Source organism: Rana temporaria, chromosome 3 (genome assembly GCF_905171775.1).
Source record: "Rana temporaria chromosome 3, aRanTem1.1, whole genome shotgun sequence".
NCBI lineage: Eukaryota > Metazoa > Chordata > Amphibia > Anura > Ranidae > Rana > Rana temporaria.
The window spans coordinates 277109929-277123726 of record NC_053491.1 but is presented as its reverse complement, the minus strand read 5'-3'; the positions used below and the strand labels follow the sequence as shown (position 1 = coordinate 277123726).

The 13798-nt window shown below is 41.4% G+C and overlaps 1 protein-coding gene across 1 annotated transcript in view; it reads right to left on the bottom strand.

Annotated features, from left to right (window-relative positions):
- Window positions 1-13798, bottom strand: part of WWC1 (WW and C2 domain containing 1) — a 218560-nt gene that overhangs the window by 84365 nt on the left and 120397 nt on the right. The window contains exon 7 of the mRNA XM_040344669.1: window positions 9939-10076. Coding sequence (XP_040200603.1) covers window positions 9939-10076 — 138 coding nt within the window. The remainder of the gene's footprint in view (window positions 1-9938; window positions 10077-13798) is intronic.

The following is a 13798-nucleotide window of genomic DNA, read 5'->3' as shown; positions in this document are numbered from 1 at the left end:
GTCTTTCTGCCTTCAGCAAGTGAAATGCATGCTTAATGGGTTTGAGATCAGGTGATTGACTCGGTCAATACAGAATATTCAATTTTTTTTCTTTAAAAGCTCCTGGGTTGCTTTTGCAGTGAGTTTTGGATCATTGCCTATCTGTACTGTGAAGCACTGACCAATCAACCTTGTTACGTTTGGTTAAATCTGGGATGACCGTATATCTCTAAACACTGCAGAATTCATCCGGCTGCTTCTGTCTAGTTCTGTCACATCATCAATAAACACCAATGACCCCGTGCCACTGAAAGCAATGCGCCCATGAAATCACACTGCCCCCTCCACCATGTTTTACAGACGATGTTGTGTGCTTTCGATCATGAGCCGTTCCAAACCTTTTTTTCTTCCCTTCATTCTGGTACAGATTAATCTTATGAATGCTTTTCCAGAACTGGTGTGGCTTTTTTCGTTTTTTTTTTTGTTGGAAAGTCTAATCTGGCTTTTCTATTCTTCAGGCTTATGAATAGTTTGCACCTTGTGGTGAACCCTCTGTATGTACTCTCATGAAGTCTTCTCTTGATTGTAGACTTTGACAATGGTACATCCACCTCTTGGAGAGTGTGCTTCACTTGTCTGGATATTGCGAATGAGTTTTTCTTTACCATAGAGTGGACCCTGCGATCATCCACCACTGTTGTCTTCCGTGGACGTCCGGGTCTTTATGTTGCTAAGCTCACCAGTGCAGTCTTCTTTCCTCAAATGTACCAAACTGTTGATTTGGTCACTCCTAATGTTGCTGCTATCTGATGGATTTGTTTCATTTTTGAAGCCTTACAATGGCCCCTCTCATTTGCATAGACAGCTCCTTTGAATGCATGATGTAGGTTCACAGCAATAGGTTCTGAATGCAAATACCAAACTTGGAATCAACTCCAGACCTTTTACCTGCTTAATTGATGAAAAAGATAATGAAGGCGTAGCCCACACCTGGCCATGAAAGCGCTTTTGATTCAATTGTCCAATTACTTTTGGTCCCTTGGAAACGGGGGGGGGTGGCTCTTCTTAAGAGCTGCAACTCCTAAACCCTTCCTCCGATTTCGATTTACAGTGGAACCTCGGATTGCGGTTAACAAGCTTTTCGCAATACGAGCACTGTATTTAAAAAATCCTAACTCTGTTTGCCAGTGTTGTCTCGCAAAACAAGCAGGATTCAGGCCAAAGTGGTGTGCAGTACCGTGTTGGGCCTGAGGTGGGGGGGCGCCGGAGCGGAGCCGAACAGCTTTATCGCAGCCGATCTGCGCCATTCAGAAATGCATGGAAAGGTCCCCTCGGCAAACCTCGGGAACTGAGTCTTTCCGAGGTTTGCGAGGTCAGCCAAGGTGTCCATGGGCCTTTCCGTCCGTTTATGAGGCTCTCCAGCGCCCCCCCCACCTTTGGCCACATGCGGTATTGCATGCCATTGAAGTCAATGTGGAACTAATTATTTTCGTTTCCATTGACTTCAATGGGGAAACTCGCTTTAATATGCGAGTACTTTGGATTACGAGCATTCTCCTGGAACGGATTATGCTCGTAATATGAGGTTCCACTGTACATACCCTCAAATTAAACCTAAGTGTTTGCACTTTCAGCCCTTATCTGCTATATAACAAAAATTAGGATGAAAAAAGGGGGGGGATGGGAGGGATTCAGTAGAAAGTGTGGGGAAATGAAGGGAAGGAAAGGATGGAAATCAGCCAACTAGGGCTTGAAGGGGTTACTACTAGCAACACTGTAATGATCGGTTTGTGAAACAGAGATATGTTTAAGTAATTTATTTAGTATCAAAAGTATAAAAATAGGCATTTAAACGGTACAAATTACATAAATAATAAAGCGGTGGCCAAAAATGGATAGATATGGCTACCTTGAAAAATTGGACAGTTATACACTAAAAATTGTAGACAGGACATAGACAAACATTTAACAAAGAACGTGATCCGGACACGTGGTATTCAGACCAATCATGTATTGACACTCAAGGTAATTAATGAAATTTAATGCAGTAATTAATGAATTAAATAATGGGGGACAATATGGTTCCCACTCTGCATAGATCAATAGGGTGTCAATATAAAATGATCGGGCTGAACACTGGCTTGATGGAGGGCAGGAGGAGGGAGGGTTTCTAAATTTAGGTGGATGGAGATGGATATGCATGGACCATGCGGCAGTTGTTGGTCGACTTAGCGCTTGATAGTTTATTAGTCCCCAAGATGTTCAATACTCAAAATTATAAATTATAATGGTTAGTAGATGTTTAAACAACTTGATGTTAGTCGCTTGTCAATATGACCTGTAGGAAAGGCACTAGTAGATTGCTTGGTGTTAGTTAGTATATATAGGTATGCCGGTTGTTAGTACTGAAAAATAAACATGTACTAGGCTAAGGTAATCTATTGAGCCATCTACAGGTGGTTGGAGCATGTATGCACAGAGGGATCTCCAGCCAGTGTTGGTTGTATGGACCGAGCAACAATCTCAAAAATAGCAGATGGTAAAGAAAATATAAACTGTCAGGCCATCCCAAGAATGGGAGGCTAATACGTTACCAATCCGCTGCGTATTGAGTTTTGAGGAGGAAGTCCATCCATAAGGTGCAGCTTTTATGTGAGCTGTTCTGATGGTAGATTTGGTGCTGGCTATATAGTTGTATTTGTCGGTTGTCACGTGGACATCACGCCGTGCTGGATCCTGTGGGGTATGTTCGTCCCTTAAGTCGCTCGGTATTGCGAGTGACACAGGCCGCTTGATGTCCGCTTGATGTTCTCCCTGTGTTAGTGAGGCGGCTCCCGGTCTCATGCACCGCATATAAGTCAGCCAGTGCAATCCATCCATAGCAGGTACCCGTAAGCTTCCGTCCTCCGTCCAGCAAGTCAGACTTCCGGGGTCACGTGATCACGTTGCTAGGTGACGTCAACGCGTTTCGCCATGCGCATTGGCGTAGCTTCGTCTTGGACGTATTGGGCGTAGGCAGCGGTGCTTTGATTTATACTGGCCGCTGTTAACGCCCATCACCAATCAGGAAAAGGAGATACTGATGTCCTATTGCAGCCATAATAGGCTGCTTTTGTTGTTCTTCAAAGCCGTTTATGGGGATTTATGTAACTCGTTCTGAATAGTAGCAAAGCACATTATGTAGATAATTTGGTCTATTTTAGGTGAAGGAGACTACCAATATGTCCATAGTTGAGGAAACTATTCTTTATTTATTTACCTAAAAGGGAGGCCGTGATCTACATGATGAGATGCAATTTCAGATCTGTCCATTTGACTATATTTCTCATCTTTGGATGTTTGGGAAAGGAAAAAAGGGGGGGGAAAAGGAAGGGATGGGGAAACATACATGGGGAATAAGGGGGGGGGAGGGGGAGGGGGTTTTTGAAAAGGGAAGAAGGAAGGGAAGGGGAAGGGGAAAAGTGTGGGAGGGGGGGAGAAGGTAGAAATAAATAAAAATAAAAATAATAAATAACACTAATAAAATGAAATAATAAAGGGGAGAACATCCAAGTAATAGAGAGAAGTATATAAGGCCTATTGTGACATTAGTTTTTCATTTTACAAGAAAACCCAAGGTCAGCTTAATCCAAAAAAGTAGGAGTGCTTATAATTGGGTTGATACGAGAAAATGGATGAGTTGATCAGGGATCAAGATAAAAAATGAACAGTGTGTAAAGGAAGGGGTGAATAGATTCAGAGAGGTAGATTTTACTGTAGTTATAACTTTAGTCTATTATCAAGGATGGTATAGATTCACGATTGAGTGGAAATGGGGTTCATTAGTCAGGGGTCTAAAAAGATCTGTAGGTTGAGTTCTGTGTTTAGGCCCACGGGCACCATAGATTTTAAATGGTATACCCACCATTTCTCTTTTTGTAATAGGATGCGATCATAGTCGCCACGACGGTTGGGAAGTTTGAGGGCATAAATGCCCTTAACCGTCAGGCCATCAGAGCACCTATTGTGGCACTGTGCAAAATGCCTGGCGAGGGGTTTCTCAGGCTCTTTCACCTTTTCGTTTATTTCCCTTAAATGTTCGCCCAAGCATACACGTAAGGATCGTTTGGTTTTTCCCACATAGATTTTGGGGCATGGGCATGTGATAAGGTAAATGACTCGAGTTGTCATGCAGTTGATAAAACTTCGGATTTCATACGTTCCTTTACCATGGGCATCAGTGAAACTTGATGTTCTGTCAACATAGGGGCAAACCTGGCATCGATTACAAGGAAACATACCAAGTGTCCTCGGATAATTAGATAACCATGTGGTTTCTGGTTCTTTGGTAAATTCCGATCGTATTAGTATGTCTCCGATACTTTTGGCCCTACGGGCGACTAGTTTTGGAGATTCACCGACAAAATCTGTCAAGACGGGAGCATTTCGCAAGATACCCCAGTGTTTCTCGAGGACCTTGCGGACATTGTCCCACTGGGACCCGTATGTAGTAATAATTCTTATTGGCTCCGCCGTCTGAGAGATTTTGTCGATGGTTCTCTTCTTTGTGAGAAGGTCCAGGCGATCACGTATTGCCGCCCTTTTGCGAGCTTTTTTAATTTGTCCGTGGGAATATCCACGTTCGCGGAAACGTGAATAAAGTTCTTGACTTTCACGTCTGTAGTCCTCTGGGTTGGAGCAGTTCCTTTTGATACAGAGAAACTGGCCCACCGGGATCCCATTCTTAAGCCAATTAGGGTGGTGGCTGGTTGCGTAAAGTAAATTATTCGCTGCAGTGTCTTTACGATAAGTGCATGTATGTAATTTTTTTTTTTTTAAGGTTAGTTGTAGATCCAGGAAGGACAGTTTCTCAGCATAAAATGTATATGTTAAATGTATATTGCGTGTATTGGTGTTTAATTCTAGCAAAAAAAGTTCCAAAAGTTCGACAGATCCCTGCCAGATCATCAAGACATCGTCGATGTATCGCCACCACGTACGTACGTGGCGGCGATACATCTCGGATGTGTAGACCTCTTCCTCCTCCCAAAGGCCCAAATGGAGGCAGGCATAGGCGGGTGCCCAGGCTGCTCCCATTGATGTCCCTCTTATCTGATGATAATAGGAGTTTAAAAATTGGAAGTTGTTATTGTGTAATGCAAAATGAAGTAGTTCCACAATAAACTCGTTTTGGGGTCCTGAAGCCGGGTATGCTGATTCAAGGAAGGTTTCGACAGCATTAATACCGACCTCATGCGGGATTGAGGTATACAGGGACTCTACATCAATACCCACGAGCAGGATATCATCTGTTTCCTGAAGCTTGTCAAGGTCATTCAATTTGGCCAATACATGCTGTGTATCTTGGACAAATGACTTTAAGTCAGTAACCAATTCCTTGAGGAGTAGGTCTAGATATTTGCCCACTCTCTCGAAGGGTCCATAACAGGCAGATACGATAGGTCTGCCTGGAGGGTTATTCAAACTTTTGTGGACCTTTGGTATGATATAGAACGTAGGTGTATTGTAGTCTGTTACTATCAGATAGTTGTATTCTTTCATGGTGAGGAGCCCCTCGTCTTTAGCTAGCTTCAATTTCTGGTTCAGTGTGTCGACTATCATTGGTAGAGGATTCAAGTCCAATTTTTTATAGGTTGAGGCATCACTTAATAGGCGTTTGGCCTCACGTTCATATTGATCCAACTTAAGAAGGACAACATTGCCCCCCTTATCGCTGTTCTTTATTACGATACTGTTATTGTTTTGAAGTTCTTTTAGGGCCGTGCGTTCGCTACTGGTGAGGTTGTCCTTAGTTTTATGTGTCCAGTCTATTTTTTCCAGGTCGGTTTGGACCATATCCAAAAACAGGTGTAACCACCTGTTTTTTGAAATGGGGGGCATTTTGAGTGATTTTATTTTAAGGTTAGCCCGTCGTACTGTGGCCAGTGGTGCCGTGTTTGGGGTCAAATTCTCTTCTAAAAGGGAGTTCAAAATATCCAGTATGGGTTGGTCTTCTGAACTAATAGGTTCAGTGGTTTTGTCAATCTGATCATTTTTAATATACAGTGATCGAAAGAAAACCTTTCGTAAGAACAGGGCGATGTCTTTGAACACCGTGAACTCGTCCATATTGGACACCGGTGAAAAAGACATGCCCTTCTGAAGCAAGCTTAAGTGGTCAGTAGTCAAGTTTAGATCTGTAAAGTTGATTACTTTAAGATCTTCCGAGTTTTCCCTAGGTAGTTGGGAGGGGTCTGATATTATTTTTTCTTTTGACTCCTGGTATTGGTGCGTTCCTGTGATGTTTTTAGGGGGCGAGACTTCCTGGGAACTGATTTCGGGGAGAGGTTGGGAACGGTGTCCTGGACCCCTCCCTCCGGGTCTAAAAAAATAACCGATTTTATAGGGTCGTCTTCAGGATCGCCATATGTTTTATTACGGCATTGCCTTGATTGTGGACGCGAAGTTCGTCCACGTGATTTACTTCTTCCTCGAGGGATAGTGAGGTCAAAGATTTCGTTTTTCTCGAAATCTGTAAGGTCACGCTTGTATTTCCCTTGTTTTGTAATTTTCAGATTAAGTTGGGCTTTATCTATGTCCTTCCTAAGTTGGGTGTTTTGCTTTTCAAATTCTTCCTGATCTTTTAATGCCTCAAGACCTTCAGCACTCGCCGTGATGTCCCGCTGTATTATTTCTAACTGTAATCGTTCCTCCTCAACTATTAGTCCCATTAGTTTGAGACCATGCTCAATACAGAGTTCCTTCCATTTGGGGAGGAAGGTCCCTGTGTGTAAGTGTTCTGCTGGGATCACTCGCTCTCTTAGGCCTCTCGGAATTATCCGTTGGGATATGTATGTTTCAAGAGAGGTTACATCCCACTTCCTATTTAAGTGTTTAAGTAATAGCTTTTTGTGGTCTTTAAATTTGTTTTTTATTTCCTCGTTTTGATCAAGGGTTTGTGGTGTTTCACTATTAAAAGCTGTTTGGATCTCCTGATCTATCTCATCGCCTAGCACGAAGGCCATATCCAGTCAAGAGAAAAATGGAAAGGGTTTGTTGGTTTATTGCCTATATTAGAAATTCTGTGGATTTGCTTGAAAAGACCATAAGGATCAAATAACAAGATATAAAATAAGGATGAAAGGACAGGGAAAGGGGTTGGTGCAAAATATCCACTAGTATATATAGAGAATTATATAAATTCTCTAGGTTGATCCAATACCCAAATGGGTCGTGTTGCTGTAACCAATAATGGTAATAACAAAAATTAGGATGAAAAAAGGGGGGGGATGGGAGGGATTCAGTAGAAAGTGTGGGGAAATGAAGGGAAGGAAAGGATGGAAATCAGCCAACTAGGGCTTGAAGGGGTTACTACTAGCAACACTGTAATGATCGGTTTGTGAAACAGAGATACGTTTAAGTAATTTATTTAGTATCAAAAGTATAAAAATAGGCATTTAAATGGTACAAATTACATAAATAATAAAGCGGTGGCCAAAAATGGATAGATATGGCTACCTTGAAAAATTGTACAGTTATACACTAAAAATTGTAGACAGGACATAGACAAACATTTAACAAAGAACGTGATCCGGACACGTGGTATTCAGACCAATCATGTATTGACACTCAAGGTAATTAATGAAATTTAATGCAGTAATTAATGAATTAAATAATGGGGGACAATATGGTTCCCACTCTGCATAGATCAATAGGGTGTCAATATAAAATGATCGGGCTGAACACTGGCTTGATGGAGGGCAGGAGGAGGGAAGGGGGGGGAGGGTTTCTAAATTTAGGTGGATGGAGATGGATATGCATGGACCATGCGGCAGTTGTTGGTCGACTTAGCGCTTGATAGTTTATTAGTCCCCAAGATGTTCAATATTCAAAATTATAAATCTGAAATTGCATCTCATCATGTAGATCACGGCCTCCCTTTTAGGTAAATAAATAAAGAATAGTTTCCTCAACTATGGACATATTGGTAGTCTCCTTCACCTAAAATAGACCAAATTATCTACATAATGTGCTTTGCTACTATTCAGAACGAGTTACATAAATCCCCATAAACGGCTTTGAAGAACAACAAAAGCAGCCTATTATGGCTGCAATAGGACATCAGTATCTCCTTTTCCTGATTGGTGATGGGCGTTAACAGCGGCCAGTATAAATCAAAGCACCGCTGCCTACGCCCAATACGTCCAAGACGAAGCTACGCCAATGCGCATGGCGAAACGCGTTGACGTCACCTAGCAACGTGATCACGTGACCCCGGAAGTCTGACTTGCTGGACGGAGGACGGAAGCTTACGGGTACCTGCTATGGATGGATTGCACTGGCTGACTTATATGCGGTGCATGAGACCGGGAGCCGCCTCACTAACACAGGGATAACATCAAGCGGACATCAAGCGGCCTGTGTCACTCGCAATACCGAGCGACTTAAGGGACGAACATACCCCACAGGATCCAGCACGGCGTGATGTCCACGTGACAACCGACAAATACAACTATATAGCCAGCACCAAATCTACCATCAGAACAGCTCACATAAAAGCTGCACCTTATGGATGGACTTCCTCCTCAAAAATCAATACGCAGCGGATTGGTAACGTATTAGCCTCCCATTCTTGGGATGGCCTGACAGTTTATATTTTCTTTACCATCTGCTATTTTTGAGATTGTTGCTCGGTCCATACAACCAACACTGGCTGGAGATCCCTCTGTGCATACATGCTCCAACCACCTGTAGATGGCTCAATAGATTACCTTAGCCTAGTACATGTTTATTTTTCAGTACTAACAACCGGCATACCTATATATACTAACTAACACCAAGCAATCTACTAGTGCCTTTCCTACAGGTCATATTGACAAGCGACTAACATCAAGTTGTTTAAACATCTACTAACCATTATAATTTATAATTTTGAATATTGAACATCTTGGGGACTAATAAACTATCAAGCGCTAAGTCGACCAACAACTGCCGCATGGTCCATGCATATCCATCTCCATCCACCTAAATTTAGAAACCCTCCCCCCCCCTTCCCTCCTCCTGCCCTCCATCAAGCCAGTGTTCAGCCCGATCATTTTATATTGACACCCTATTGATCTATGCAGAGTGGGAACCATATTGTCCCCCATTATTTAATTCATTAATTACTGCATTAAATTTCATTAATTACCTTGAGTGTCAATACATGATTGGTCTGAATACCACGTGTCCGGATCACGTTCTTTGTTAAATGTTTGTCTATGTCCTGTCTACAATTTTTAGTGTATAACTGTACAATTTTTCAAGGTAGCCATATCTATCCATTTTTGGCCACCGCTTTATTATTTATGTAATTTGTACCATTTAAATGCCTATTTTTATACTTTTGATACTAAATAAATTACTTAAACGTATCTCTGTTTCACAAACCGATCATTACAGTGTTGCTAGTAGTAACCCCTTCAAGCCCTAGTTGGCTGATTTCCATCCTTTCCTTCCCTTCATTTCCCCACACTTTCTACTGAATCCCTCCCATCCCCCCCCTTTTTTCATCCTAATTTTTGTTATTACCATTATTGGTTACAGCAACACGACCCATTTGGGTATTAGATCAACCTAGAGAATTTATATAATTCTCTATATATACTAGTGGATATTTTGCACCAACCCCTTTCCCTGTCCTTTCATCCTTATTTTATATCTTATCTGCTATATAACTATAGCTTTAATATGTTTTGGTAAATAACAAAAAAATAACTAAAATTGTGCCGTGTCCAAATATATATGGGCCTAACTGTATTTCTGAAGATGTGAGTATGACATTCAAACTGCATGTCAATCTTCCAGTTACATGTATTTCGATGATGATGACCAATTCATTTTCAGCCTTTTGTTTTCTAGAACACACACACACAACTATCCTAAGTCACCCTTGGCTCATACATATTATACTACATACAATCATCATAGTATATACTTACATTTCCTGAAATATCAGTCTGGGAACTAACATTTCTGTGCAAAGACAGATATGAGCTATTCAGAGAAGTCTCACTGGTCCAGAGGTCTGACTGAGATCCTTTGTTAATGACAAAGCCATTTTTCAACTTGGCAAGACTCTGTAAATGAAAAAATATCCAAATTATAAATCGTACTTTTAAGTAGCATAATGCCAGTATGTGTTACTGGCATGGTATTATTTCATAATTCAATAAAAGTTCAATTAATGTTCCAATTAAGTTAACCCATATCCACAAAAGCATAAAAAAAAATATGATTACTGCTGAAGTGAAACAATAAGTGCAAAAGTTTCACTTTGCTAACATTTTACAGGATCTAGCTGCTAAGTAATTAGGGGTTGAGATTGCTTAATGATCAGGGTGCAGTTAAATGGTATAATGTCTTCAAATCAATTACTTTTTGCTCGGGGAAGACTGCATTTCTTACCCCGGCTGCATATAGGGCTTTGATTTACATCCAGTTTAAAGAGTATGAAAATCCATCATTTCATATTGCTCATACATGCCTGTGGTACCATGCACTTGTATGAAAAAGAAAAAAGAAAATGTACTCCCAAGGGCTTGTATGCAGCAAGAACAATTATGAATATTTACACATAGGTAAAAAAATATAATTTATTTTATTCAAAAAGTATCAAATTTACATAATAATAAAGTGTGGGATATAGGGGAAATGGATACATGTACATAGAAATGACAATAAGAGCTCTGGTGTACAAAAAACTTGTATTCACGTAACACAGTGTCACAATATCCATATATAGTTCACCAAATTAGGTTGCCATATAGGGTATCCCGACGCGGTTCAATCTCTATCAATGTAAAAGATCTTGTACATGTATCCATTTCCCCTATATTCCACAATTTATTATTATGTAAATTTGATACTTCTTGAATAAAATAAATTAATTTTTTTTTTACCTATGTGTAAATATTCATAATTTCTCTTGCTGCATACAAGCCCTTGGGAGTAAATTTTATTTTCTCGCATATGCTTTTGGGCTAGCAGCCACTGCCTAGACCTTGATGGGTGGGTACTCCCCCTTTTTGTTACTTGTACGAAAAAGTATCCTGTTCTCTCTGTATTGCTTCCTTTTATATCAATACACAAATGTTTTGCCTTTCATTTCTATTTTAAACTGAATGGTAAGGGTACTGTACAGGTGAAACTCGAAAAATTTGAATATTGTGCAAAAGTTAATTCATTTCACTAATGCAACTTAACCACTTAAGGACCCGCTCATGTACATATACATCGGTATTTTAAAGATGGATATTTCGGTAACGGCAGCAGCTAGAGCGAGAGCAATAATTCTAGCCCTAGACCTCCTCTGTAACTCAAAAGATGCAACCTATAGAATTTTTTAAACGTCGCCTATAGAGATTATTAAGGGTAAAAGTTTGACGCCATTCCACAAGCATTTGAAGCATGACATGTTGGGTACCATTTTACTTGGCGCAACATTATCTTTCAAAATATAAAAAAAAATTAGGCTAACTTTACTGGTGTCTTATTTTTTAATTCAAAAAAGTGTTTTTTTTTTCAAAAAAAGTGCGCTTGTAAGACCGCTGCGCAAATACGGTGTGACAAAAAGTATTGCAATGACCGCCATTTTATTTTCTAGGGTGTTAGAAAAATAAATATATATAATGTTTGGGGGTTCTAAGTAATTTTCTAGCAAAAAAACTGTTTTAATCTTGTAAACACCGAGTCTGAAAAACAGACAAGGTCCTTAAGTGGTTAAAAGGTGAAACTAATATACGAGATAGACTCATTACATGCAAAGCAAGATAGTTCAATCCGTGATTTGTCATAATTGTGAAGATTATGGCTTACAGCTCATGAAACCCCAAATGCACAATCTCAGAAAATTTGAATATTACATGCAATCAATAAAAAGGACTGTACATAGAACAATATCGGACCTCTGAAAAGTATAAGCATGCATATGTACTCAGTACTTGGTTTGGGCCCCTTTTGCAGCAATTACTGCCTTAATGTGGCGTGGCATGGAAGCCATCAGCCTGTTGCACTGCTGAGGTGTTATGGAAGACCAGGATGCTTCAATAGCGGCCTTCATCTCTTCTGCATTGTTCGGTCTCAAGTCTCTCATCTTTATCTTGGCAATGCCCCATAGATTCTCTATGGAGTTCAGGTCAGGCGGGTTTGCTGGCCAATCAAGCACAGTAATCCCACAGTCATTGAACCAGGTTTTGGTGCTTTTGGCAGTGTGAGCAGGTGTCAAGTCCTGCTAGAAAATGAAGTCAGCATCCCTATAGAGTTCGTCTGCGAAAGGAAGCATGAAGTGCTCCAAAATCTCCTGGTAGACGGCTGTGATGACCCTGGACTTAATGAAGCACAGTGGACCAACAGATGACATGGCTCCCCAAATCAACACAGGGCCAGATTCAGATAGGAAATAAGACGGCGTATCTCCTGATACGACGTCGTATCGCCGTCGTAAGGCCGGCCGGTCGTATCTATGCGACTGATTCAGAGAATCAGTTACGCATAGATATCCCTAAGATCCGACAGGTGTAACTGTGTTACACCGTCGGATCTTAGGCTGCAATTCCAGGCTGGCCGCTAGGTGGCGCATCCACTTAATAAGATTTTGTGAACGTATGCACTGAAGACCAAGTAGCAGCCTTAAAAATCTGAGCCACAAAAGTCCAGGAGGTTCCTATACCCATGATAGAATGAGCTCTCATCCTAAAAGGGAGGAGCTTTATGTTTCAGACCGTAGGCCTGAATGACCAATTGACGGACCCAATTGGCAATGGAAGCCTTGAAAGCTGCCTACCCCTTCTTGGGTCCTTTTGGTAAAACAAAAAAAGGAGTCTGATCCTCGGATCTCCACAGATCTAGACAAATAAACCTTGACTGCCCAGACAAAGTGCAAAGAATGCAGTCGTCTCTCTTCCGCCGAACGAGGCAGAGAGAAAAAAGAAGGCAAAAATAATGTCCTGATTTAAATGAAAGGCCAACACCACTTTTAGCAAAAAGGGTGGAACAGGTCGTAACACGACTCTGTCATGGTGAAGGATCAAGTAGGGTTCCCTGCATGAAAAGGGCCACCAACTTCCTTAAAGCGGAGGTTCACCGCTAAATTGCTATTTTTACCCTTAGATGGATGCTCATTTAGTCTAGGGGAATCGGCTAGTTGTTTTAAAATCGAAGCTGTACTTACCTTTTTAGAGAGCGATCTTCTCCGCCACTTCCGGGTATGGGCTGCGGGAATGGGCGTTCCTTTTTGATTGACAGTCTTCCGACAGGCTTCCGACGGTCGCATCCATCACGTCACGATTTTCCGAAAGTAGCCGAATGTCGGTGCGCAGGCGCAGTATAGAGCCGCACCGACGTTCGGCTTCTTTCGGCTACTCGTGACGCGATGGATGCGACCGTCGGAAGCCTGTCGGAAGCCTGTCAATCAAGAAGGAAAACCCAGTCCCGAAGACCCATACCCGGAAGTGGCGAAGATCGCCCTCTACAACGGTAAGTACTGCTCGGATTTTAAAACAACTAGCCCATTCCCCTAGACTAAATGAGCATCCATCTAAGGGTATCTAAGGGTAAAAAAACATTTATGAGAGAACCCCCTCTTTAATAGGTTCAAATGGTTGTTTCTCCCAAGCACATATTTCCGAGGATGCCATTTATTTGGCTTCACACAAAGCAATATAAGTCTTCCAGACCTTATGATAGCTCTTCCTAGTGACAGCTTTTCTAGCATTCACTAGGGTAGACACCATTGGTCCCGAGATGCCACGGTCCAACTCCCTGGCTTCAATAGCCATGCCGTCAAATCCTAGGTTTAGAA